Raw genomic sequence first — 27,716 nt, forward strand, 5'->3', positions numbered from 1 at the left:
GCACAACTGCCAACAAAACAAGTGGTGAAATCGACCCCAAATCAAATCGCGAAATCTGCCCCAAATCAAATCTTGAAATCTGCCCCATTGGCCCCACATGAATTTGTGAAGAAATCTGCCAAGATAGATTTTTATTCCATGATGAGCGAATCATCAGAGGAAGTTGTTAAGCAATCCTCAAAGCAGATATCAAAACAGGTTGGGAAGAAGGTTGCAAAGAAGGTTGCAACAAGCCCATTAGAGACATTGGTGAAAGTCCAAGTCGTGAAAAGCACATTAAAAAATGGAAGAGTAAGAGTGTATAGACCTGATGTTGAATACGAGTCACCGTCATCAGATTCGACTGCATCTGATGACGATGAAGAATATATCTATTTTTTCCGTTGCCTTGATGGAACACTGAAAGTAGGCAGGACACATCATATTAGAAATAGACTTAATACGCACAGGCTTAACGGCAAAATAAGACTCTTATCCTCTTATATCACCGTCTATGAATGCAGCAATTCAGTAATGGCAGAAACACTGATCTTACAGGACGGAAGAATTAGACAGGCAAGGATTAACAGAACAGAATTTTTGGACAGCAGCATTGTTGACGAGGAGTACGTTTTGAATGTAATCAGAGCTAAGGTCACACTAGTCAACGGCCCAACAGAGCCATCATATTTTAGGCTCTATTTGATTGATCGTTATTTCCCATGATAATGTAGCTTTGTATGTAACACAAATGTCTTGTAACACATTTTTTTTACAAGACATCTCAAAGTTGGTACTTTCACCGCTCCAAAAAAAAGAAAAGTAGAAAAACGGAGATAGGAGAGGTTTGCAACAGACATATGTAGAGCCAGAGTGTTTAATGTTAATGTGCATTATATAACCACGTGTGCAGAGGTCGAAAAAGGACTTGAATGTTTAACAAATGTTTACCAAAGTATCATTACGGCAATGTAGAAATAGGCTAATTTGTTACAAGTAAGCCTAAACGTTCAGAATAAAAATGTACTTGTAAAAAAGTACAAAAGTATTGGTATCAAAATGTACTTAAAGTACCAAAGTTGAAAGAACTCATATGCAGAATGTCCCATTTCCAAGTTAAATGTAGTGGAGTAGAAGTAAAAGTATTGAAAATTGGAAATACTCTTGTAAAGTACAATAACCTAAACAAGTTCTAAACGTACTTAGTTACTTTACACCACGGCAAGTGTGCCATATATATAATTAATTTGTTTAATCATTGTGTATTTGTTTATCTTTAAATGATCATTATGCTGTTACTTATGCTTAAACGATTTACCTATTTAGCTTATAGTTGATATGGTTTATTAACTTACTATAACCAAGTATGCCTATCATTAAATCAACATTTGGTTATAGTCCAGCTGCCCCTGAGGTGGGGTATGAAATTTGGTATATATATATATATATATATATATATATATATATATATATATATATATATATATATATGTATTATTATTATTTATTTTTTGTAAGATCTATAAGGGTCCATTTGGTTACCAACTCTCCTGCAACCCACTCAAGGACCACTGGTTGAGAACCACTCCAAGTACTAAGTGTCTCTCTAGCTCTTTATTAAAAAGAAGGAAAAAAAAGAAGAAAAAAAAGGTCATTGATAGAGAACTCTGAAATTGTAAGTGATTTATAAGAATAACCACTTGATGCAACAACGTATATGTGTGTCTGAATTGTATCAACTCTTGAATAAATCTGCTTCACGCTGTCTTAATTGTTTCTTGAAAACACTCAAGGACAGTGTCAACCTGAACATTTGGGTATTCCTTCCTTGGCCCATACTGTAAATGTTTCATCAACAGTGTGTGGTGTTATTTGAATCCATTGGGAAGGTCATGCTCCTTTTGGTTGCACAACGCATCATAACCAGCACAGTTACAAAGTACAGTCATTTTCAGTATCTATAGAGCTTTTTTTGGGAAGCATGACTTTCACTCCACTTCTTAAAAAAAAGAAAGAATATACACAGATCAATATCAGAAAATCTGAATATTTTGTAAAAGTAAAAATTCTCGAAACTTTAATATAGGCTATTCTAGATACATTGCATATTCAGTGAATTATTCCAAAACATTTTTCGAATTTTTATGGCATACATCTCATGAATATCAAGAATATATATCAAATCCATATTTATAAATATTACAATATTACACGAGACCACTCGAAACAAGGATTTATAATAGAGAAATGTCAACCTTCTGAAGTAAGAGCTGCTAGAAGTCCAGTGGGAAGTTTCTGCAGTCAGTTATGATTTGGGGTTCTATGGCATCTGCAATGCTTGTTCTGCATGTTTCAATGCTTACAGCTGTGAGCTGACTTCCATCTGCTCTGTCAGTGATGTTAACAAAGAAACAGGAAAACGGGAACAGGAAACTTAAATCAAAATAACAATTTGTCACATTATCTGTTGTGTAGACGTCTTGTAATTAAGTCATGCAGATGTTAAACAATAATTTAACTCTTGAGAGTGTCAAATGAAACCAAATGGACCTATAGGTCCATTTGGTTTAATTTAATTTTAATTTTAATGTTAGTTTTTTTTTTTCAATTGGTAGGATTGCTCTGTTGAATTGGGGGGTTTTATATACGGTAACCGCCGACTTATTGTCCCAACACTTTTTCTTTTTAAGACGGTTACAACTTGCATTCCACCTATAGGTCCATTTGGTTTCATTTTACACTCTCAAGAGTTAAAGATCTATAAGGGTCCATTTGGTTACCAACTCTCCATCATTTAGCTGGGGACCACCTGGAGCCCACTCAAGGACCACTGGTGGTCCCCGGACCACGGGTTGAGAACCACTGCAAGTATAGAGTGTCTTTAAGTTATTTAACAGGAAAAATGCATTTTCCTGTTAGGATAGAGAATTCCGGTTCAAATATGATTATTTTGGGGGTCGCGGCCTGAAAAGGTTGAGAACCACTGGGGTAGAGTAGGTTAATAACTGAGTAACTTATACAATTGGGGTGTACATAGCACTAGTACTTTAGTAAATGTACTTAGTTACTTTCCACTTGTGTGTGTGTGTGTGGGAGGGGGGGGGGTCATTTCTTGTAAATGGCCTGACTTATTATAACACACGTGCATACTCACACGCACACATAGGAATGCAGCCAGGCACGCAGCCAGGCACACAGCCATACACGCACGCAGGCGCACACACACACGCAGGCGCACACACACACACACACACACACACACACACACACACACACAAGTAGGTCAAGGGCCAGGGACATTTGGTATGTAGATACACACACGTGTTTGTATAAACATGGATAACTGCCCCTTGTCCAACAGATTGCATTTCTATGCTGAAGTTTTGAATAGACGTTCCTATAGCATACGTACGGTTCCACAAGCAAGTACATTCATTACGTGGATTTGTAGATCTGTGGAGCTTGTAGATCTGCTATTGTCTGTGCATGACACTGGCACGTAACCAAGTCAGACATAATATCTCCAACCCCAACCCCTAAACCTAATCCCCAAATGCCTAATCCTAACACTTACCCCAACCATAAAACAACAATTTCACTGGAAACATGCATCACAATGTTTATTTCTCAAATTCTACTACACTTGTGGAAACATTAATCCCTCACAAGTATAGTAATACAAGTATACCATCTACTTGTTTTCATAGACCCGGTTGCTTATTTCTGTTGCAAAATCTGGCAACACTGGCTGCGGCTGCTAATGCCGCAGTACATCGGCACAGAGTGCCGCGCTATGAGCTTGTAGATCTGCTATTTTTGTAAATCAGCACCGAGTTCCGCGCTATGAGCTTGTAGATCTGCTATTTTTGAAAAACTGAACATTTGTGCAAATCTGTAATATATTTGTTTTTTAAAGCGGGGGGGGGGGGGGGGGGGGGGGGGTCCCTGGATCTACAAAGTAACTAGTAATTGAGGTTTTCAAATAAATGTAGTGGAGTAAAAGCACAATATGTGGATCTGAGATGTAATGGAGTAGAAATAAAAGTATTGGAAATTGGAAATACCTCAAAAGTAGATCTACTAAGAGAAATTACTGTGACTGAAGGAATGAATCCATTTATCAAACATAAGCAGAAGAAAAGCCAATGCAAATAGGACAATACGTATGAAATATGAACATGTATTTAATTAATGGGCTCCATGTATATGACAATGCCTGTTAAAGAGTTTGGCGATAAAACACAACTCTGAATACATACTGTATAGGTGTTGCACTTACAGGATCTGCCAAGTCTGCTTCGGTTAACGCTGAACTATGTAACTTTATTCTTCTACTCCGGATTTGAACCCAGTTTCCTTTTCTTTTCTTTTTTTTTACCATTGAGCTAATAGAGCCAGCCTGCTTAATCAGGGGATACATTGAATCTTGACATCAGGTCAAAATTCATGCCAGATCCCATGTCTAGATGAGACATGACCTTTTACACTTCAACCATCTAGACCAGGGTTCCCCAATTAGTTTTCCCCAAGGGCCGAATTATGTCTAGGGTACCAAGCCGAGGGCCACAACATTGCAGAGGGCGACGGTGGCGTTCCCGCTACTCCAGCGACAGTTCAGATATCGTTGGGTGAAAATCTTGTATGTCCAAAACCGTTCGTTTTGCATTTATCATTTAAAAAATGATTTAAACTAGTGAAAACAGCCGATCTACAAGCACACAACGCCTCGCGGTGTGCTTGTAGATCTGCTGTTTTCACTACTTTTGTGAGACGGCCTTGTATGATGAAGCAGGGCTTTACTTTGCCAAAGAATGTACAAATTTGGAGATACAAGGTTTCCACCCGACAACGACGATATGTTAGTGTTGTTGCTGCTCTTATACCACCATTATTACTGGGGTTGGTGGGGGCCCAGACAGTAGCCCGCCTATTGGGGAACCCTGATCTAGACCTCTAAATGTCTCAACGGCAGAGCAGGGAGACAAAATACAACCTCCCCAATTGTACAAGTTATATTGTATTAACATACTCTACCATACAGATTGGACAAAATTACATTATATACATTACAAAAGGTCACATAGTGCCGCTTTAATGCACAAAGGGGGGCAAGATTCAAAATGTTTGTATTGTTGTGTCTTACATACGGTACAGTGAAAGTACATGAGAGTAAAACAAATATTTTGTCTCCTCGTCTCTGTAGCAATAATAACAGTCAACTTACAGTAACAAAGAAAGGTAAGAGTGTTGAGTTTGTGAAGCTACAGAACATCTTTGGTAGCCATCCTGCAGATGAGAGCGTCCAACAGAGTCCCACACTTCTCCTCCTGTGGGGTGACTTTGTACAGCTGAAACCAGGACAGGAGAGAAGACAAGACATGTTATTCACTTTCAACTTAACTGTCCCAATTATGGGCATTTTGTTATTGGCGGAAATGTTTTGATTCTACAAATGTCTTCTAAATCCTTCAAAGGCTAGGTTTTTGAAAAATGTATGTTTCTATGAACAGTGGTTCTCCAACTTCTTCATGTCAAGGACACCCCAAATGATATGTATTTGACCACAGAATCCCATCTCAAAATATGTTTGAGATGGGACCCCAAGAAGCAAGGATTTGAGTTGAATATATATATATATATATTAAAAGATTTGCAAAAATAGGTCTGCAAGCTTGTATACCGATATAAATTAATGGTTAAACTGGTTAAAATCCAGATCTAAATGGGTTTAAAAAAGAGAGAAAAGAAAGAATGAAAACTTGGAACGAATCACATCTCAGTACAAATATAACCCATGCCCACTAGGGTTCGGGTATATGTCATTTAAAAGGTGTCTGAACCAATCAGATCTCTGAACGGATTCATTCTGGACCCATAAGGGCTTCACCTTTTTGACCTTGGTGGTGTCTGTCAGCGTTGCCATGTCTTCCACGGGAAGCTGCTGGCCGTCCACTCTGCTGCTGATGTCTGAGACCACATGGGACTCCTCTCTGGAGTGAACCACAGTCACGTGCACAGAGTCATCACTGTCACTGACCCCAAACCTCTTGAAGGCTTCTGAGATCTGGGAGGAAGACATAAGGGCTGTCACTGTCACGATTATGATATTTAACATGACGATTAATTGTCACTCAAATAATTGCGATTAATGATTTAATTGTGATTTTGTCTTTGACAATTACATTCCTGTTTGGCTTTTAGGCTTTGAAGTTGACAACTTTATACTTGAAAAAGAAACTTCATAGTGGAAATAGCTGATCTACAAGCTAGTACTTGTGAGCTTGTAGATATGCTATTGTCACTATTTTTGAAAATGTTTGATAATATATTTTTTCAACCATTAAACCATTATGACGATTATGACAACATAATTGTGATTATGTCAAATAATGGCAATTAGACGATTATGTCATAATTTTGACAGCCCTACACACGTAATGCCCATCTGTCACAATCACGTAAATACGATTATGTTTTTTGTGCAATCGTCAAGAGTAGTATTCATGTTGAAAAATATTACCGTACAATTAAAAAAAAGAATTGGAAATAGCTGGTCTACAAGCACAATTATATGTATGCATTTTTAAGTAAAATTTCATAATTCGTGGCAGCCCTACATACAAGTACATCACACTCTCCTAGAACACAGATGGACTCAAACAGCAATATGAAGATTTATAAATGCATACTGAACAAATACATATAACCCCTTTATTGTACCTTTGATCAGTGTAAATAAATATAAATCACACAAAATCCTCTCCTTTCTGTTGATTTCCCTCTAAGCCTGTGTTATTATGATTCCCCTCTAAACTGTGTGTTATTATTCACACATCTGATTTCAGTGAATGGACATTCATAAAACACAGAGGTACATTATTGAATTGAATAGTGTCATTTGAAAAGTCTATTGATACGAAAACACAGCATCATATCACCGACCTCTAAGATTATTGTCTGTCTGTCTGTCTGTCTGTCTGTCTGTCTGTCTGTCAAACGCACACACACACACACACACACACACACACACACACACACACACACACACACACACACACACACACACACACACACACACAGTCCATCTGTTTACAGTTACTCACATTATTGGTGGGAGAGAGGTTGAAGATGATCTCTGAATATAAACCTCTCGTCTTCATCTTGCCAGTTTTCTGTAAGTGCACAGCCTTGTTCGCAGCTACCAGCACTTGCAAAGGATTCACCAGCTGTAAATACAGTTATTTGGGATGGAATCCAAAGAGTGTGTAAATTACGGTTTGTGTTCACTGTCTCCCCTATATTCGTTATAGAACTCACTCTCTCATCAGTCACACAGTCAGAGTCTCAGTCTCTCTCTCTCTGAATTCCCGGCATAGACCTTTTTCATATCTCGTCATATAAGAACAGTGTTTCAATCATAAACAAATGATCTCAGTGGTTTGACTCATATGGATATGAAGAATCAACTGATGGTGAGAAAAGGCTAATGTTAATGTCGCCGAATTGGTTACATTATCACCAGAAATGGACTGTAAATTTGAGTGACTGACTATCATAAACCATACAGAGCCACCTCCCCGACAATATAGTTTATTTGTAGACCACAATGCTTTATATGAGACGATTTTAAGATGACTTATTCTCCATAGAAAACTTACTTCCGTGAACTGGGGGATGAGCGAGTGACGTCATGACTTTGTTACATTCATGTAATAGTTTTGCATTCACTTAATACGTAATAAAACCTTTGCGACAAATAGCAGCAACTTATTCAAATGTATGTAAGGTAGTTCTCTCTCTCTCTCTCTCACTCAAACACAGACACACGCACACACACTTCTTCCGTACCATAGTGGGGGTGATCAGGGCACAGGTGAGTTTACCCTCCACGGCGCTCTGTCTCAACTCAGCAACGTTCTTCACATCTTTAAACAGCAGCTGTGTGACGCAGTGCTCCGGATAGAGCTCCAGCTCCTGGGTCACATGCATGACGACGATGACTGCAAAACATGACGTGGAATATACAGTAATAGGGTAAGGCTGTGGTTCTCAAACAGTGGTCCGACCGGGGACGGGGGACCACCAGTGGTTCTTGAGGGGGTTCCAGGTGGTCCCCAGCTAAATGATGGCCGATCTGTGACTCTTCAGAGCGTAAAATTAATTTTATGCCCTGAAGAGTGAAATAATTATTGTTAGACATCTGCATTACTTAAGTTACAAGAAGTCTACACAATTAGAGGATGTAGAACAATTATTTAATGTTTGCCTCTCCTATAGTACCAACGTCAATACAGCATGGAATTATGCACAAAATCTTATTTCAGGTTTTGGGTCTGAGACGAGAGGCCAAATGATAAATCTCATCAAATGGTGGTCCGAGGCTCAAATGCCCAATAATGTACTAGGGTGGCGATCAGCAGGACCTCAGAAAGGAGGACACTTTTCTGGGACGCGCTGTATGGGACTCCCAAATTGATATGTAGGCCTATTTAGTCGCGCCCTTCTCAAAATATTTTGTGCCAGCCAGGGACCCACATATTATTCCAAATTTACAGTAAATAATAGAAAAGAAAATAGATCAAGCTAGCTCATAGTTTGTAGATCGGCTATTTATGAATAAAGTGTAAAATAGGTTTAAAGTGGTTTAAACTAAGACTGTGTAGCCTACCTGCTTTATTTATGCACCCAAATACCCTTCATGATCTGATCTGCAGTTCATCTAACTACTCGCCGTGGGTTTCATCCACAAGCGTGGGAGGAGCGACTGGAGCGTTCAGTGTGAGCGAGCGTCGTACTGTGAGCTTGCCTTGTATATCTGCTATTTTTCTATACCAAGGAAACGGGAGATTTGCAGAGATATGTAAATGTAACCATTAAAGCAATAACACATGCACTGTAGCCTAATCACTCTGAAAGCCGGAGGTGTCCGGCCAGAGGCTGTGCTGGGCGGAGGACAGCAGGGTCGAAAACCGGACTGTCCGGCGTAAATCCGGACGAATAATATGGACCTTGTTATGAAAAGGGTTGAATGTGCCAACAGACTGCATGGTAAGTTGTGCCCAACACTTTTTCTAAGTCAGTTAACAATAATGTGTGAATTGTATCATCTAAGTTAAAAAGAACCTGACGCTTATTGTTTAATGGTATTGAAATATTTATAGATATGGCCGTGAAAAAGCAAGATGTCAAATAAATCCCCCCAAAAAGTGATCTTACCGTGCTTTCCTCTCCGTGCACACAGGGGGACCAATAACAGAGTGACACACACAGACAGCTGGCTAACTTGGTTCCGCGTGTATTCATTTACATTATAAAGACATAAAAGCTGTCCACCGATAAGAACAAAAATAATATGATCCGTGTAGAGTTACATCTAGATATTATTTAACATGTAATGTAATGTAATGTAATGTAATGTAATGTAACCGAATAACGCACAACATGTTTTAACACACTGTGGTTCCATAACAACCGTATTCACGGACGGACCAGTGACATAGGGTATTTTCTTTTACCTTCAACGTTCTGCTCTTGGATTTTCTTTTCCTCTCTTTTTTACCACCCAACAGTAAGTTTACAGTGCAATGTAGAGAAAAAAGATGAAGCTTGTTTGTACTAAGTTTGTTTGTTGATATTTGTATCCTCACTAGTTGGTAACGAAATATATAGGCCTAATATTATTACTAGTAGGAATTGTATTAAGGTAGCTTCGACTTAATTTCTCATTTTGATTAGCCAACGTGCTATTAAATGGATCAAGTGCTAAAAATGATTGTGCTGCTACATTCCCTAATGTTGTTAACTTGTTACAGACCCTTGGGCCTGGGGAGAAATTCGGGGTTGGCCTAAAGGCCCATTCCCACTGGGCCAGATAACAGATAAAAAAATCTCTTTCTCCACTCTCCAGATTTTTTTCCATTCAAGTGGATGGTATCTACAGATACAAAAATATATCTATCACAGATAAAAAAGAATATCTGTGATAGATATGTTTTTATCTGTAGGCCTATCTACCATCCACTTGAATGGAAAAATATCTGGAGAAAGAGATTTTTTTAATCTGTTATCTGGCCCAGTGGGGATGGGCCTTCCTTTTCAGAATTTGCAAGTTAATTCATTTTGTAGTTGAACTGGGTTAGGTTTTCCCGTTCCGACGAAAAGTTTGGTGGTCAAAGATAGGCTATAGGGACTGCCCTTCAGCAATAACAATATAAGAAGTTCCAAATGCAGCTACGCTCAAAATAGTGTGTTGTCTATCCTCAATGTGTCATCATGGCATTAGGCACAAAAGGCTAGAGCATGCATGGGCATAGGCCTACTGACATAAGGGGGATCTCCATATGGGCATGAACGGGACAAGGACTGACAGATAAAGACATCTGCATATATATGGGCATAAAAGAGACAAGGACTGATAGAGATCTCCATGACTATATATGGGCATAAAAGAGACAAGGACTGATAGAGATCTCCATGACTATTATATGGGCATAAAAGAGACAAGGACTGATAGAGATCTCCATGACTATATATGGGCATAAAAGAGACAAGGACTGATAGAGATCTCCATGACTATATATGGGCATAAAAGAGACAAGGACTGATAGAGATCTCCATGACTATATATGGGCATAAAAGAGACAAGGACTGATAGAGATCTCCATGACTATATATGGGCATAAAAGAGACAAGGACTGATAGAGATCTCCATGACTATATATGGGCATAAAAGAGACAAGGACTGATAGAGATCTCCATGACTATATATGGGCATAAAAGAGACATGGACTGATAGAGATCTCCATGACTATAGGCCTATATGGGCATAAAAGGGACAAGGACAGACTGGACAGACAGATACAGATGATCTCCGTATATGGGCATAAAAGGGACATGAACTGACAGATACCATATATAGAAATATATTGTGTAGCATGACAAATGCCCTGGTAGCTTGACTTGTTCTCTGTGGGAGTGATCCAGGCCGTGATTAGATTGTTTGTTTTCTTTAATACTCAAAGCTAGAGACTTGTTGTACAATACCAGTAAGATTCCAACCGTCAGGACGCATGTATACACAAGTGACACATGGTGGCGCTAGAAGAGACCCATATGGGAAAAGGTGCAGATACAGTATGTATTTGATGAACTGAACGTGTGGTAGACGTTTATATTAATGAAACATCCTTCCTTCATATGCACTTTTGGGTTTTATTCGTATGACAACGCTGAATCAAGACACCAGGAAACGGAGAATACCAAACTCCAGTATACATAAGCTAATCATTAATGTAGAAGTATCCTTGTAAAAAAGAAAGAACCCCAGTCAAATAAATAGTAAAGAGTTCCATTTCTATTTTCATTGTTTTCCATCTTGTAATTCTAAAATGTGTAAAAATTGTTGGAGAAAAAAAAGAGGTGTGGTCTGAACTTCACTACTGACCTCCATTAGGAGGAATGTTCAGAGCTGGAGTGTAGGCCTGCAGATTTGGAAGTAATGGTGACATGTTGGCTTTCTTGACTTTAGTAATTTCCTCACAGAGAGCATCTTTTAACTTCCCATAAGCACCCTCCAAGTTATCAAACACGATGACGACGTCAAATAAACCCGGTTCTTTACTGGTCTCCATGTCCACCAGAGCTGCGCGCAAACGCGTCTGCAGACTCTCCTCCGACTCGGTCTTTCTGTCCCGCAGGCACTTTTCCAGGATGTGTATCGGACGCTGGATGGACACGTAGATGGGGTCGAGGTCTGTCCTTTTGAGGCTTTTCACGCCCTGCATGTCGATGTCCAGTATGCAGATGAGGTTCCTGGCTTGGATGTCTCGCACGGCGGCTTTACTGGTCCCGTACATGTTCTCCGAAAACTCCACGTGCTCAAGGAACTCCCCGTTATCGATTCCGGCCTGCATAACCTCCCTCGAAACGTAATGGTAATCCTTGCCGCTCTCTTCGCCGGGTCGAGGACTTCTAGTTGTGTGCGACACGCTGAAGCCGAAAACACCTTCGTATTCCTTCAGGAGCTTCTTGATGAGCGTACTCTTCCCTGCCCCCGACGGACCACTGATCACCACAGGCCTGGGACCAGCCATTTGTCTCGCGTTCTCTATTATGTATTTCAATGTGCAATGTTTGGCTGGCTGAGTGGATGCCAAAAGGCGTTTAGAAAAATATATATAGTCTGACATAGTGCTGTGAGGTGATGTCACACAACACCACCAGTGTTTTACAGATTTCGAGAGAGAAATAAGCCACCAGGTTTATGAGTGAAAATAAGCGACTATAGGCCACATGAGCACTTTAAACCCATTTGAAAATGACAGCTCTACAAGCTCACAATGTGTTGCGTTTCAAAAAATATTTTGAAAAGACAGCGTAAAAAATATTATTATATGAAACATATTCTTTCTGATGTATTATTTTGTTGTTGTGGTTGTTTTTTAAATGGGAAGCAAGCCAAATTACACTTTAAAAACAACCCCCCGAAAAACAACCCATGGACTATCAATATTTACAAGCAACTTAACTGAACACCCCACATCCATCAGCCAGAAGCGTGCTGTGGTCTGAAACAGGCCTGGACTAGGTGTACTTAAACAGACTATACCTTAGGGAAATTGGCCTCCTGTTGGCAACGTGCACAAGACATGTGGTTTGTGAGACTAGCCTGGGAAACAGCCACAAAGGCACACCATCTTCTTTGGCTAATAGGAGCCAGGGACGTGCAAAGAATGTTACAGAGGCAGGGGCTGACATTTCTAAAAGGGCCTTTTGGTGAAAATGCTTTTGATACCACACTGAACTAAGAATAATCAAGTCAATACTGGAGATGTGGCATACGGCATGGATTTCTACACAGAGAGGGCAATTCATTCAACATAAGATGCTGCATTTAAGTTCAGGAGAGCTTTGATAAGGCTTTGGACAAGGCAATTCTCTTGAATGCTGCCTTCGGGTATGGCATGGAAAGAGGGCATTTGCATTTCTTTCACCATAGTAAAAACTGCATTCATGGTCTGGAGAGGGCACTTACCAGATGGATAAACGGGCAGGGGCTTAAGACCCCTTTGATGTCTATGTGCGCACGTGCCTGCTAGGAGCCACGCCCATAAACAACCCTGGCCTTCCAGAGTCTTTAGTTGTCACAATCCTCATAGCCATCGGGAAGGGCGTTTACGTGTGGGTTGTGGAACAGAGTCCTCTTGCCGTCTCCCCATGGGAACGGCTTGGTGCGGATGCGGAGGTGAGGGTACTCTATGAACTCTGGCTGCTCGTAGTGGCTCTCATGCTCCTGCCTTCTCAGGTACATGTTCATCTGGCAAACCGCGATGCTGGGCAGAGCGACCAGAAAGGACAGCGTCTTCCACATCTTCGCCGTTTGCTCGCCATGGGCCACAGCAGCAGAGAGCTGGCGCTGCGTCCTGGTCACTGAAGACCGCAACAGGGCTTGGGAGATCCTTCTGAATGTGGCCATTTTCACGTTGCTACCGAGGGTGGAAGACTCTTCTTTATTTACTCCTTCTCAGACAGAGTTGACATAATATCCTCACCTTATATAGACTGACCAGAGCTCTGGACACACAACAAAAACAGTTGTCATGCGTGATTATTAACAACGCCGATTTGCGCAGGCAGCTCCACAGAATCTGTATGCTGCCAAAAGAAGTTCCTATATACTAATGTAGCGTGCAATGGAATTATGTGTGTAGAAGGGCTATGTTTTAATGATTGATTTGACTGCCATGGACGTTTTATAAGGGACTCCCAAATCCTTGATACATGTGACAGCACCTAGAATCGTCTATGAAGGGTCAACCATGCAGCCTCTACAGAGGGCGGGGGTGGCAGTGGCTCAGGAGGTAGATTGTTCGTTTGTGAACCGAAAGGTTCCCAATTCGATCCCGGTTTCCCCAAGAGTTTGTGTCGAAGTGTCCTTGAGCAAGACTCTGAACCCTTGAACTGCTCCCGATGAGTAGGTTGGTGCCTTGCATGCTTTGACTGTGTGTGTGAATGGGTAATGCACATAGTAAAGTGGCTTGGATAAAAACACAACCCCCAACAACACATATTTACAAGCGACTTTACAGAATTATTTTCTAATTGTGACTTCTTGTCAATTAATTAATGCAGATGTTAATTAAACAATAATTTAACTCTTCAGAGCGTTAACATTGAACCATTTGGTTCCATTTTACACTCTCCAGAGTTTAAGATCTATAAGGGTCCATTTGGTTACCAACTCGCCATCATTTAGCTGGGAGTGGAGACCATATGGAACCTAATCAAGGATTCGCCATCTATAACTAAAATGACTAAAATGGAGCCGTCCCTATTGAGTGAAAGATTAACTATTTCCCAAATAAATAAAATATTGAAGGTGTTTTTATTTTATTTTGTATTTTACTTGCAGGTCAATTATAATGTATATTACGGCATATTTGGCTTATTAGCCAGGGATCCTTTTAAGAGCTGAGGCCAATTCTTCAAAAGCCAACTAAGTCAGTAGTTCACACTTTGTTTAAAACATTTTAAAAAATAGCAGACGTGCAGCAAGTTTTTACATCTGTAAAACCACGGACGCGTTCTCGATTTTAATGGGTTATGAGGAAGGAATAACTGACAACATTGTTTATAAGGAGCAGCTTTAATTGTCTTTAAGTGCATTCAAACATGTACAGTATATAATAAGTTAGTTTGATAATAAATTCCTCTAGTTGACTTGTGGCTTCTCAGAAATAAAGCATGCTGCCTACATGTGCAATAGCTATCAATGTGTAGATTATACACTCAAAGGCGATGAGAAAGGCTGGCAAGGAATGATGCACGTTGCACCCGGTACTACTGCACCAATGATAACTAGACTGCACTCTGTCGAGGTGCCAACGTTCCGCTTGTGCACTCGTGGCCATATAGGCCTATGGCCTACTTGTGCGCCAGCAGAGCGTGCAATAACTACTTTCGGTGCTGTTTGGTGCTGTCTGTATGTAAGTGGGAGGGCAAGTTGGCACTCTGTCGAGGTGCCAACTTGCTCCTTGTTATTTATATCAGATCGCACTGGTTGGTGGTGACGTCACCAAGAACGGTGCCCCCTCATTGGCCTACGGCCCTGCCTTTGTACTATTGACCAGAAACAATATAGGCCTACAAAGTATAGTACTTGTGCTCTACGCTGGCACAAGTAAAGGCATATGCATGTAGATTTTATAGTTTATTTCTGGCATTAATTAGCCCTGGACAAAGACACAGACCTAGGCAAAATATATATAACTTTTGTCTGGCAGAGTTAATAATGTAAAAAAAATACGTATCTTTCAAAAACAAAAACAAAAAAACAACTTTGAAACCAAATCTCGTCACGGGTAGATACAGTAAAGGCATGCATTGTTTCAATTTTGTAGTCAAACCCGGATATGAGTTTTGAAAGGAGTGTCCGAAAAGAGTTCGGGGCACACGCTGACCTTCTTGGCTTTGGTAATTTCCTCACCAAGAGCGTCTTTTAACTGGCCGTAGGCACCGTCCAGGTTATCGTTGACAATGATGACATTAAACAAACCTGGTTGCTTGCTGATCTCCATGTCCACCTGAGCGGCGTGTAGACGCTGCTGGAGACCCTCCTCCGACTCCGTCCTCCTGTCCCGCAGGCGCTTCTCCAGGACGCTTATGGATGGAGGCTGGATGGACACATAGATGGGATCGAGGTCCGTCCCTTTGATGTTTTTCACGCCCTGCATGTCGATGTCCAGCACGCAGATGAGGTTCTTGGCTTGGACGGCTCGCACGGCCGCTTTGCTGGTCCCGTACATGTTTCCCGAGAACTCGGCGTGCTCGAGGAACTCCCCGTTGTCGACCGCGGACCTCATGACCTCCCTCGTGACGTAGTGGTAGTCTTTGCCGTTCTCTTCTCCGGGCCGGGGACTTCTTGTCGTGTGAGACACGCTGAAGCCGAAAACGTCTTTGTATTCCTTCATGAGCTTACTAAGGAGCATGCTTTTCCCGGCCCCCGAGGGGCCACTAATGACTACGGGCCTGGGTGCAGCCATGCGACTGAGAAAAGTGTCACTCTGTAAAAGTGTGGGTCACTAAAAGGAATCTTCAACATCTTATACAGTATGTTGAAGATGTGACATCAGGCTCTGGCCTGATGTCACATCACTAAACATAAGCCGTTGCCTAACAATGCCGGAGTCAAGTTAAAGGAGTAGTTCGCCCAAAAAATGTTTCTGCTCACGCCAAGTTCAATAATATATTTTTGTATTTGTCGGATTCCTAAGACAATAATTTGATTATAGTAAATGTAACCCCATTGATTCCATGCATGCATTTGGCTCCCCATCCTGAATCAAAGGGGGTACATTTATACTAGTAAATGTTTGGCTGAATGCAACAAATACAAAAAAGATATTATTGAACTATTATTGGGTCTCCATGGCATAGTAATCAATAGGAAAACAGTCATTTTGGGGGTGAACTCCTCCTAAGAAGCTCAAAAAGAGCTTAGTTTATTCATTTAAACCGCAAATCCCCAAATTTGGAGTACGCTGATGTCACCAATATTATATAATGTACGGGCCTCTACTCTATATTTGGGCCTGACACGGGACATACCGAGCATAAAAGGGACACACCCTCTGGCCTCAGTGGCTCTGACCCTGCCGGGTTTATACCGGCCGGGTAACCGAGTCTACCCGGGATATGAGCCGTTGTCCCGGCATGAGCGTTTTGGGGGGGATCCCTGCAGTAACCTTGTATAGCCAGGCTTAATTGGGGGGGGGGGGGGGGACTAGTCAGTGATCTTTATGATGATGTTTATTCTACCACCCCGCTCCCCCCACCACCAACCCACTGAGAATGCAGTGTCTCAAAGACTGGCACAGCATAGGTTGTCCTCTAGGGGCCCCTAGTGAGGCTTGTGGACTAGTCTTGTTATCCTGCTGTCATCATCTCATGTCTGCAGCAAGGTGATAGGTATTCTCATCGTATAATGTCCTTCCCTTACCCATTAAGACCTGAGGCCAATTCTACTAATACCTTCTAAATTAGTAGTTCTCACACTTTTTCGAGCCAATGACCCCAAATGGTTACTGTATTGGGTTAAACTTCTCTCTTCCCACTTTTACCACCACACCTCTTCATGTTAAATCCAAATTTGAAAGTGTCAAAGAAAACTCACGCTTACACGACATTCAGAACAAAGAGGCGATTTATTTGATTGTCTGGGTGCATTATTATGAAGGAAACTCAGATTCCATTTTTCCGACGGGATACGGCGACGGGACAGGGTGAAAGATCTTACAACATGAGAGAGAGAGAGAGCGAGAGACAGGAAAGAACAAATGAGGAGTCAATGAGAAAGGGGGACGTACACAGGGTTTGAAAAACAAAGCTTGCAAAGAGAGATGAAAGTGAGACGGAGGGAGAGTTTAGAAGCACTTCCTGTGGACGATGGATGGGCCCGCCTCCTCGTACTCATCCTTGCTGATCCACATGGCCTGGAAGGTGGAGAGGGAGGCCAGGATGGAGCCCCCGATCCACACAGAGTACTTCCTCTCAGGAGGTGCGATCATCTACAGAAGGATGACACAGACAGAGTAGGGGTGGGTGATATGGTGATAAATACATTTGAGACGATACAATGTCTCCATGATATATGCCTTTTCAGAGATATCGTATATATATTATCGTGATACAATGAGGGAGCCTTCGAAAAAATTGCCTTTTAGTTCAGGGGTCTGTAACGCTTTTTAAGGCCAAGGTCGGACCCCGTCTTAGAATGAGACAGATGAAGCAGAGAGGCCACCTACACATTGTGTAAATTTGGGTTGTCTTTTTCATGGATTTCATGATGGCTTCATTGACTTTCAGTTTTGGGGATTAAGGGCTGTCCATACTGCCTCAGACCACCAAACTTTTCGTCTGAAAGTTCCGACTTTCCGACGTGCAGCATTCCGAACTCTACTTCGGGTAATGCTTTTCAGAAGTTGCAAGTGACGTAATTTTGTAGTTGAACCGGACCTTTCCGACGTAAAGTACAGGAGGAGACACAGTATGGAGTGGACAGCCCTTTAGTTTACACATTTTGACATTTAAACACCTCAACTCTCTGTACTTCTGCTCCTTTTTCCCTCTACACCAAACCAATTTTCCCAAAAATAGCCGTGCGAGAGGCATTGTGAGCTTGTAGATCAGCTATTTCCGGCTAATGTTCCCCTCAGAATAGGGATGATAGGGTTCAAGAGGTTAATGTGAAAAATAAACGTCCTATCACACAAAGATTTGACTGTAGTAACTCTGAGGACCTCCTAGGGGCCCAAAATGACTTTTCTTTTCTATCGATTACACCCTATTAGGAATCTCACTAATTGAGTCATGTTGACCAACTGTATGGGTATGGCTGGGCAATATATTGATGTTATATAAATCATGATATTAAACTAGATATTGACTGACTGGGATGTTGGATATTGGAAATATTATGACTTAACATATAGCCTAATGTCCTTTCCCTGTTGTAATCACGTATTTCATTATTGGAAAAAAAAGCCAAATAATTTGAAAATAGCAGATCTGCAAGCGTGCAACGCATTGCGATGTGAATAACTCTTATGTTGTGTGTGGAGGTCTCCTGCTTGGCTCTAACCTTGATCTTCATGGTGCTTGGTGCTAGGGCTGTGATCTCCTTCTGCATGCGGTCACCGATACCAGGGTACATGGTGGTGCCACCGGAGAGGACGTTGTTGGCATAAAGATCCTTCCTGATGTCAATGTCGCACTTCATGATGCCGTTGTAGGTGGTCTCATGGATGCCTGCAGACTCCATACCTGGACAGAGAAGAGAGAGAGAGCAAGTGACGGCGTGAGGGGGAGAAGGATTCAGACGTTCTGTGGTTGTTCGTCAAGGACCAGGATTGCAGGTATGGAGAACTCTTAGGATGTAATAATAAAATATACACATTTAGGCATTTGGCAGACGCGCTTATCCAGAGACACCTACGAAACCAAACATCTTTCCTGACCCATTTCAAATGTGCCTAAATTGTCTGAATGTCATAAATGCAAGCGATATATTCATGGTGTAATTGAAACACTGGTAGTCTAGTGAAAGTTCAAGATCAAGTACTCCTTGATTTGGCTGGGGACCCCATGGAACCCCCTCAAGGACCCCTGGGGGTCCCGGCTAGCACCCACTTTGATAACCATTGACTGACAAAGTGACAGAGGTGTACCAGCCATAAATCAACCGACATAACTCAAGCATGTTGACCAATGTACAGGAGTTAGGGCCGGGCAATGTTTCGATATTTGAATATCAATAATTGAGACTAGACATTGTGTGGCATTTGGGATATCAGAAATATTGTGATAAGACCTAAATGTGGCCATACTGTATACGGTATATGTACATTTGTCAATCCACAACAGTGTTCACGTAATTGAAGCCCAAAGAAAATAAATACATTTTGAATTCCGGACTTGTTGGGTAACGGTCACACCAAGGTATGGTTGCCAGCTGATAAGCCGATTCTGCCAAAGCATTTCAATGGGAATGGGAATCCTTAAAAAATCCGCTCCATTACCCATTGAAATGCATTGGCAGAACCGGCGTATCAGCTGGTCTTCTCCTTTAAGTAAAACATTTCAGTACTTTTTCCACCACTGGAAGGTAGTCTAAATAATAGTAATAATGTGAGAAAAGATGATGTCCTCTGCTGACCAATGAAGGAGGGCTGGAAGAGGGTCTCCGGGCAGCGGAACCTCTCGTTGCCGATGGTGATGACCTGACCGTCGGGCAGCTCGTAGCTCTTCTCCAGGGAGGAGGAGGAGGCGGCGGTCGCCATCTCGTTCTCAAAGTCCAGAGCCACGTAGCACAGCTTCTCCTTGATGTCGCGCACAATCTCCCTCTCGGCTGGGAGGGGGCAGGGATTCCACAGAGAGAGACAGAGAGAATTTAAACAGTGGTTCTCAAACCTTTTTCATGTCATGGACACCGAAATGTACACTTATTAGCCTGTGGACCCCCATTTGAAAAGATATGGCCAGAGACCCCCTGTATAAGTAAAGATCTTTACGGCTCTTGATTCTCAACCATTTTAACTTCAAGGACCCCCCACTTTGACATGCATTATAGCCTAGGCGAGCTTGTGTGTGAGACAACCCCACTGCAAGCTTGTACATCTGCTATTTTTGAATATCCAACGCTAAAATCTAAAATGACACAGGTCGCTGTCCTGGTTTTAATGGGTTAAAGCAGTGGTTCTCAATCTCAACCTGTGGGTCGGGACCCCCAGGGGGGTCCCCAAATAATTATGGGGGGTCCCCAGATGATTAACTTAATGTGCAACATTGTTTTCTCACTCAACAGTAAACAAACCAATATACAGTTTAAGTGTATAGAGGGTATCTGCACATTTCTTAAGTAACAATTTAAGGACTGAAATTACAAATTAAACATTGGCCAAATTGTCAAATATTAGAGGTATACATTGTGAAAATAGGTGATCTACATGCTCACAACGCCTCGCAATAATACAACGTTGTGCCACCAGTGGATTTGAGAGCTATCATAGCGTGTGTGTGTGTGTGTGTATGTTTATTTATTTTTTTACCAGTTGTAACAAAGCTGTAGCCTCTCTCAGTTAGAATCTTCATCAGGTAGTCGGTAAGGTCTCTGCCGGCCAAGTCCAACCTCATGATGGCGTGAGGTAGAGCGTAACCTTCATATACTGGTACGTTGTGGGTCACACCGTCGCCAGCGTCTAGTACGATGCCTGGGAGATGGATGAAGAGATACCATATAAAAGACATGTTCATAATGTGTTCATCACACCCAACCTGGCTTTGTGACCCAGCGTAGCAAGTCCACGGTCACTCCACACTGCCTCACGGAAGGGATAGGACAGGGGCTCTACGTCCTCCCGTGGGGGCTCCTCACTGGCAGGTTATTATACAACAGCAGTGACAGCACACAGAAATGTGCGTGGGGAGGAATTAATTGACAGATTGGGGAGGAAAAAGGGGTTAAAAGGTGGTGGGTGGAAAGAGCTCAGAGCAAAAGTGTGTAAGAACATGCAGTGATTGTAGGATATGCAACACAAAGTGTGTCCACAGGAGGGCTACAGAGACCATAGAATCATAAGACCACGGCCTCTATATATTTGACTTTGATCAGCTGTGTTGCAAGTTTGCAGTATACATTATTTCATAAGCACACAAAACAAGACATTGTTGTGCTTCAGTCTCGCCTGTTTTTATTTCTAAAGATAGAAACTTGTAGATTCAGTTTCTTGACAAGCCCACTTGTCTTGTAACGTCCATTCTCCTAATTTGCCCCAGTTGTCCAAGCTTGTAGCCATCTACTTGCACAGAAAAGCCCACTTTGGGTTTGAAAGTTTGACCTTGCTTCAAGGCGATTGTGCAATGACCACTACAGTACTTGAAGCCTATAGCATCTCTATGCTGGGGGGAACAAACCTCATTATTGCTGGGGGGAACAAACCTCATTATTGCTGGGGTTGGGTTAGGGTTAGGTCCCCGGGCCCCACTTTAGAACCTATGCCTTAGAGGATAATTATGTTTTATTTCTGTATTGAGGTAGGGAACGCTGCTACCTTCACCTCAGAGGGAGAGGATATATTTTCACAATGACCTAATATCGTGGTACTTTAGTGTCTTGACAGACTGAAGACAGACTATAGCCCATATCTTCTGTCAAGCTAACCGTGTTTAATGTAAGATCTCTGTCTAACAAGACCACCTAAAGCACTTCATTAGCCTACTTCCCATAGCCTGGACTTTTTAATTTTATTTTTAACTGTGACTTGGCAGTGTTTTTTATAGATCATTGGGATTATAAAAAGGACCATTCTAGAATGCCATTGTCAACCTGCACTATTTGTACGTCATTATTATTATGTGGTTATTATAAATTGATTGATTGACTTCTTTATTGACATATTCGCATGTGCTATGTATATAGTCATTAGATATGTCATAGATTATTATTATTATCATATAGTTATTCTGCTGTCTGGTTTCTATCTTCTATACACATAAATCCACACTCACCTGTGGTTCTGCCAGAGGCGTAGAGGGACAGAACAGCCTGGATGGCCACATACATCGCTGGTACGTTAAAGGTCTCAAACATAATCTGTTGACGGGGCAAAGACAGGAAAGGACGGCAGAGAGAGGAGATGATAGTGGTGAGGACAGGTCTCAATCATAGGGGAATAAAGAGACTAAGAAGGAACTCATTAATAAGTTCATAGAATATGACAAGGGTTCCCAAACGTTTCAAGCTGCGACCCCCACGAAACTTGAACTGGGGACGCCCCCACCCTGACACGCACACAGAATTGTAATCATTGCTTTTAGTTTGACTCGGTTCCACAGATATTGTGAAAATAGCCGAACTATAAGTTTGCAACTTGACACGTTGTGAGCTTGTAGATCTGCTATTTTGTAGATCTGCCAATTCGTTTTTGGCAAATATTCCGCCCCAGGATAACGGATGTTGGGGTCTTGGGGATATTTTGATTATCGCGATAATATCGTAAATCACATTTTATTTGGTCACAATAGTCGTGACATGAAATGTTCATATCGTCCCATCCCTGCTGTTGTCCTGGGTATGTCTGTTTGTTTTGGTTCCCTATACCTGTGTCATCTTTTCTCGGTTGGCCTTGGGGTTGAGTGGGGCCTCTGTCAGCAGGACGGGGTGCTCCTCAGGGGCCACTCTCAGCTCGTTGTAGAAGGTATGGTGCCAGATCTTCAACACAACCAAGAGGACAAGAGTCAAATGCATATTGTTGTTGTCGAGTGGAAACCTTCAAAATGTCCAAAACCGTCCGTTTTGTATTTAACATTTACATTTTAAAAGTTATATAAACTAGTGAAAATATTATTTCGGTTTCTGCCCGACAGTGACGATATACTGTTCCAGTGGCTATACAGTGTCATGGAAGCTCATAGTGACACAGTGACCACGATACACACACCTACAATCTGGTACATCTTTACACTTTCAGAGTTAAAGGAGCTGTAAGTGATTTTTGTTGTTAAAAAGTTAAAGCTCTATATTCCAAGTATAGAGTGTTTGTTCTCGCCATCTCTCCAGCTCTTTGATAAACAGAAAATACCGTTTCAGTTGAGACAGCAATTTCATCCACTCAGGAGAGAGAGAACCAATTTAATCTTTCAATTTTGTCCAGTTCCAATTTTGTCTGATCGCTATTAAATAATGATAAAAATATTATTTCATATCATCAATTCGAATTCTGTATCCTGTATGAGCTCATCTTCACTCTCCTGATTGGATGAAATTGTAACCTGAACTGAAACTGTATTTTCGGTTTACTGAAGCTGTAGAGATAGTGAGACCCATCCTGTTACTGAACAAAGAAACACTTGCGGAATATAGAGCTATTTAACTTTTTTCTTTTTTTTTTTTTTTACAAAACATAATATGTACAGCACCTTTAAAATGGTACTCAGGATATCAGTGTCTTGGATACAAACTGTATGATGAAATAGACGTGAAAAGAATAGAGATAGATAGAGACCTTCTCCATGTCATCCCAGTTGGTGATGATGCCGTGTTCAATGGGGTATTTGAGGGTGAGGATACCTCTCTTGGACTGGGCCTCGTCTCCTACATAGCTGTCTTTCTGTCCCATACCCACCATCACTCCCTGGAGACAGAGGCAGAGCACATATAGGTCAGACTCCTACATAGTGGACCGAATGTCATATGACACACAGCTCAACACCACAACGTTGGTCTGAACCATCAGCAAGGAAATAACTTGGACACGATTGAAGTAACAGTTGAACAGTTTCAGTTATGCAAGTCATAACTAAAACTAGGTAAATTGTACTTGGGACAGGATGGCTTATTATTGCACACAACAAGCACACATACTGCACCTATTCACACAACCTTCATGAGCAAGCACACCCCTGACGCACCCTGAACCATTCAATTCTGTAGTACTAGTGCATCACTCGTAAATGTCTCCATTTGTGTACATTTGTACTGCATGCATGTGCGCGTTTGTTCGTTCGTTGTGCTATCCCGTTCGTTTAATCTGCCCCACCTGATGTCTTGGCCTGCCCACAATGGACGGGAACACTGCCCTGGGAGCGTCATCTCCAGCGAAGCCTGCCTTCACCAGCCCTGAGCCGTTGTCGCACACAAGAGCGGTGGCCTCTTCCTCGTCGCACATGCTGACTGGCGGTTAGACTGGGGACCTACGGACAAACCGTTTACAATTTAGGCATTTAGGCATTAATCCAAGGCGACTTCCAGTAAGCAAGGTAAACACGGGCCGGGGTAACACGTCAAATGTATAGACAGTGCCTCAGTTATCTAGAAACACATGACTGACAGACAGACAGACAGACAAAACATTTTAGGGGAAATTCAGTTTTCAGTACATTACAGCAGTTATGAAACACACAGCAGATACATGAAAGATATACCGATAGGAGAACAAACAATACTAAGCAACGGAAGCAGATAGTAACACACTGGGATGGATTAGCAACAGAGTACCAGAAACCACATCGTATACAACACAGAACTCTAGCTTGGCCCTCAGCACTTGGACTGCTTGGGACTTATCATGGTGAAAGAGCTTTTAACAGGTGTAGACAGGGCTGGATTTAGGGTGGTGTGGAGGCAGGTGCTTATGTCATTGGTGCCCCCCCAACACACACCATAAAACAACAATGTTATGACCAGAAACGCATGCATCCCAATGGAGCATACTGTAGCAGATATATAAAGAAAGATAGAGAGATTTTGTTTTACTTTACTGGAGTATTTCCAATTTTCAGTATTTTTACCTCTACTCCTCTACATCTCAGAGGCAAACATTGTACTTTTTACTCTGCTACAATTATTTGAACACTTAGAAGTGACTTAGATTGTATTTATTATCACAAAACATGCATTAAAGGACACCCTTGGCTTTTTACAACAAGGGTTCATATTTTAGATTGTAATTAGAGAAAATAAAAGATGAGTGTTAAAATGTTTTCATTTACTTCGTTCTATAGTTTTAGCCAATTTAGCGAGTTTGATTTCAGTGGGTGGGGGCATGCGTGCAAGTGGCTAAGATAGACACAATGAGCCTATCCCCTACATGCACCACATGGTTTCCTTTCATGGTTAGGAGTGACTTATGGGGGCTAGTAGTGTTGCTGTAAATAATAAAGAATTGTGTCTAAAAAGACATATTTACCCACTTGCACGCATGCCCCCACCCACTGAAATCAAACTCTCTAAAATGGATAAAACGATAGAAAGAAGTAAATGAAACTATTTTAACACTCATCTTTTCTTTACACTAATTACAATCTAAAATATGAACCCTTGTTGTAAAAAAACAAAGTTGTCCTTTAAACACTTCAGCCCTATTTTATGGCTATTTGAAAATGGCAGATCTACAAGCTCACAATGTGTCGCATAGCTTGTAGATCTGCTATTTTCAACAGAATAAAATAAAAAATATACATATGACAACTTGTCAAACGGGACTTTCTGCATAATGAGTACTCTTACTTTTGGCATATTAAATATTATTGTTGTTAGTTCTGGATATGAGCTGACCACTCAAGTTGAAGATAGCAGATAGTACTTTGAGGTAGTTTTTGAGTATATTTTGATGCCAATACTTTTGTACTTTTACTCACGTAAATTTGGAATACCAGACTTTGACTTGAGAACAGAGTATTTCTACATTGCAGTTTTGCTAAGTAAAACAGTGGAGTAACTCGTTCCACCAATGTGTGTGTGTGTGTCCTTCCTGTCCACCTGTGCAGCGCGGCTGCCATCAGTCATGGCCGTCAGCACAGCGCTGACAGACAGACAGATGGGATTTATTATAGGTGCACAATGATATTTGGCACAACCCAAAAGTCACCAGGGCTCTCTCTCCTATATGACCTTGGCCTATTATGGTACCGTTCCTTTTGTTTTACTACAGCAGGTGCTCAGCTGCCACTATGGAAAATCAAATTGATTCAGAATCAGGCACATGCACACATAGACTTCAAAGGGGGCTTAAGTTGAGGTATTAACTTGAGTATTTCCAATTTCCAATACCTTTTTTTGGCACTAGTTACTTTGTAGATTTTGATTATTATTACAAAACATACATTAACCACTTCAGCTCTATACACTGTACATTTCGTCCATTTGAAAATAGCCGATCTACAAGCTCACAATGCATCGCTTGCGAGTATTTCTATATTACAGCATTGATACTTTTACTTAAAGGAGTAGTGTACCATTTTTCAACCTGTCTTCATATAATAGGTCCTCACTAATGTTCATGATAAAATATCACAATTTTTTTTCTACTCAGTCCAAGTCTCCTAGGAGAGCTGTGGGAAGTTCAGAATCCATCGTCTTGTGATATCATCATTTTCCCCCAAAAAAAAAAATTCATCAATATTTTTGAAAGAAATATTTAGATTTTTATTATTGCGAGAACAATGGCTTCCACTTTAAAATTGCAACTTTTCAGGAATAGAAAGCCTGCAGAACATAGCAGGCCCATCATTTATTCTTCTATTAAAGCCAGGAATACAGTGTAGAACATTTCCCTGACAGAATTAGTTTGATCCTACTAAAGCTGGCCGCACACTAGCCGATAATCGGGCTATTTAATTACCCCCCCGACAATCGGGCTTCCTCCGACTGAAACGTGCCCGACTATCGGGCATGAACGTCGTCTAGCGTGAGGTCTCACAGATCCACTCGGAGCCCAGCCGAGTGGCTCGGAGGACGATCGGGGGTAGCCCGACTCTTTTCAAACATGTTTGATATTTTCCTGGATCAGTAGACTACTGGTCTGGAAGACTGGAATAGCAGCAGGGGACTGATTGAAAATAGGTACTAGGCCTACAGCAGCTGCTGATAGACGCAAGTCTCTGAGCATACATATCTGAGTGACAGAGCTATCTCTTTTTCTCTCTCCACACACGCACACACACACACACACACACACACACACACACACACACACACACACACACACACACACACACACACCAGGGTTGTCAACATTGGACTGTCAGAATCCAGGAGATTTATTTTTTGGGGGGTGCGCGGAACTCCCCAACCGGGGTCTGGGGGGTCCTCTCCCCAAAACGTATTAATAGATATATTTTCCTGTGTTCTGTTCTGTGAATTTTGTGCATGTTTGATACATTTATCAGGCTTGATTTACTAGCATGTGTACGATTTCAGCCTAATATGCCAAATGTAGGTGTACAGATCTGATGACAGAAGCAAAGTAAGACATCTTTAATAATGACGTCTCATCTGTAAGTCATTACTTAAGTGAATATCTATATGATCTTGCATGCACTGCCCCCACCCCTAAAGCGGGTCCTCCCCCAGAACATTATGATTTCTCATCTTTAAATCATTACTTAAGTGAATATCTGTATGATCTTTCTTGCATGCATTGCCCCCACCCCTAAAGCGGGGGGTCTGGGGGTCCTCCCCCAGAATTTTTTTTAACATAGTAGATGTCATTTCCTGTGTTCTGGTGAATTTTGGGAGTTTGATACAAAATCCAGGAGAAATCCAGGAGATTTGCCAATCCAGGAGACTCCCAGGAGAGGGGTTCAAAATCCAGGAGACTCCTGGGAGATCCAGGAGAGTTGACAAGCCTGACACACACACACACACACACACGAAATCAATCAATCAACAAAGACGTAAAACT

General features: G+C 41.6%; 5 protein-coding genes across 10 annotated transcripts; all 5 read right to left on the reverse strand.

The window, feature by feature from the left end:
* Nucleotides 1–2,240: 2,240 nt before the first annotated feature.
* tprkb (Tp53rk binding protein) lies at nt 2,241–9,222 on the reverse strand. 3 transcript variants are annotated; one of them, XM_080736145.1, is made up of 6 exons: nt 9,196–9,222; nt 7,828–7,979; nt 7,083–7,205; nt 5,867–6,043; nt 5,204–5,327; nt 2,241–2,362 (listed from the first exon to the last, which is right to left on the reverse strand). In XM_080736145.1, the coding sequence occupies exons 2-5, from the start codon at nt 7,966–7,968 to the stop codon at nt 5,241–5,243; spliced, it is 528 nt and encodes a 175-aa protein (XP_080592271.1). In that variant the 5' UTR covers nt 7,969–7,979; nt 9,196–9,222; the 3' UTR covers nt 2,241–2,362; nt 5,204–5,240. The 3 variants fall into 3 exon arrangements, with proteins under 3 accessions (XP_080592271.1, XP_080592269.1, XP_080592270.1); XM_080736143.1 differs by lacking the exon at nt 2,241–2,362 and having other exon boundaries at nt 5,115–5,327; XM_080736144.1 differs by lacking the exons at nt 2,241–2,362; nt 9,196–9,222 and adding an exon at nt 8,648–8,776 and having other exon boundaries at nt 5,115–5,327.
* A 2,192-nt stretch (nt 9,223–11,414) lies between these two features.
* Nucleotides 11,415–12,071, reverse strand: LOC308294315 (guanylate kinase-like; the record flags this gene model as incomplete). The annotated part of the gene is made up of 1 exon (XM_080737043.1): nt 11,415–12,071. One exon carries the CDS (start codon nt 12,069–12,071, stop codon nt 11,415–11,417), a length of 657 nt encoding a protein of 218 aa, XP_080593169.1.
* A 1,043-nt stretch (nt 12,072–13,114) lies between these two features.
* LOC308294317 (cytochrome c oxidase subunit 6A1, mitochondrial-like) lies at nt 13,115–13,453 on the reverse strand (the record flags this gene model as incomplete). The annotated part of the gene is made up of 1 exon (XM_080737045.1): nt 13,115–13,453. The coding sequence occupies one exon, from the start codon at nt 13,451–13,453 to the stop codon at nt 13,115–13,117; it is 339 nt and encodes a 112-aa protein (XP_080593171.1).
* A 1,924-nt stretch (nt 13,454–15,377) lies between these two features.
* On the reverse strand, nt 15,378–16,022 carry LOC308294318 (guanylate kinase-like; the record flags this gene model as incomplete). Its single annotated transcript, XM_080737046.1, has 1 exon — nt 15,378–16,022. The coding sequence occupies exon 1, from the start codon at nt 16,017–16,019 to the stop codon at nt 15,378–15,380; it is 642 nt and encodes a 213-aa protein (XP_080593172.1). The 5' UTR covers nt 16,020–16,022.
* A 1,377-nt stretch (nt 16,023–17,399) lies between these two features.
* On the reverse strand, nt 17,400–24,200 carry LOC308293498 (actin, alpha cardiac muscle 1-like; the record flags this gene model as incomplete). 4 transcript variants are annotated; one of them, XM_080736058.1, is made up of 8 exons in its annotated part: nt 17,400–17,543; nt 18,617–18,798; nt 19,691–19,882; nt 20,583–20,744; nt 22,042–22,126; nt 22,634–22,744; nt 23,538–23,666; nt 24,072–24,200. In XM_080736058.1, the coding sequence occupies 8 exons, from the start codon at nt 24,198–24,200 to the stop codon at nt 17,400–17,402; spliced, it is 1,134 nt and encodes a 377-aa protein (XP_080592184.1). The 4 variants fall into 4 exon arrangements, with proteins under 4 accessions (XP_080592184.1, XP_080592186.1, XP_080592185.1 ...); XM_080736060.1 differs by lacking the exon at nt 23,538–23,666; XM_080736059.1 differs by lacking the exon at nt 22,634–22,744.
* Nucleotides 24,201–27,716: the final 3,516 nt, after the last annotated feature.

The sequence above is a fragment of the Nannobrachium achirus genome (assembly GCF_963921795.1).
Source record: "Nannobrachium achirus genome assembly, chromosome: 11".
In the NCBI taxonomy this organism is placed as follows: Eukaryota; Metazoa; Chordata; class Actinopteri; order Myctophiformes; family Myctophidae; genus Nannobrachium; species Nannobrachium achirus.

Excerpts from the sequence above, each read along its gene's own strand:
- tprkb (XM_080736145.1), bottom strand. The coding sequence starts at position 7,968 with ATGCATGTGACCCAGGAGCTGGAGCTCTATCCGGAGCACTGCGTCACA. Across the intron at positions 7,206-7,827 it reads CCCTGATCACCCCCACTATG|CTGGTGAATCCTTTGCAAGT; the intron begins GTACGGAAGAAG and ends CTGTATTTACAG. Across the intron at positions 5,328-5,866 it reads ACACCACCAAGGTCAAAAAG|CTGTACAAAGTCACCCCACA; the intron begins GTGAAGCCCTTA and ends TCCTGGTTTCAG.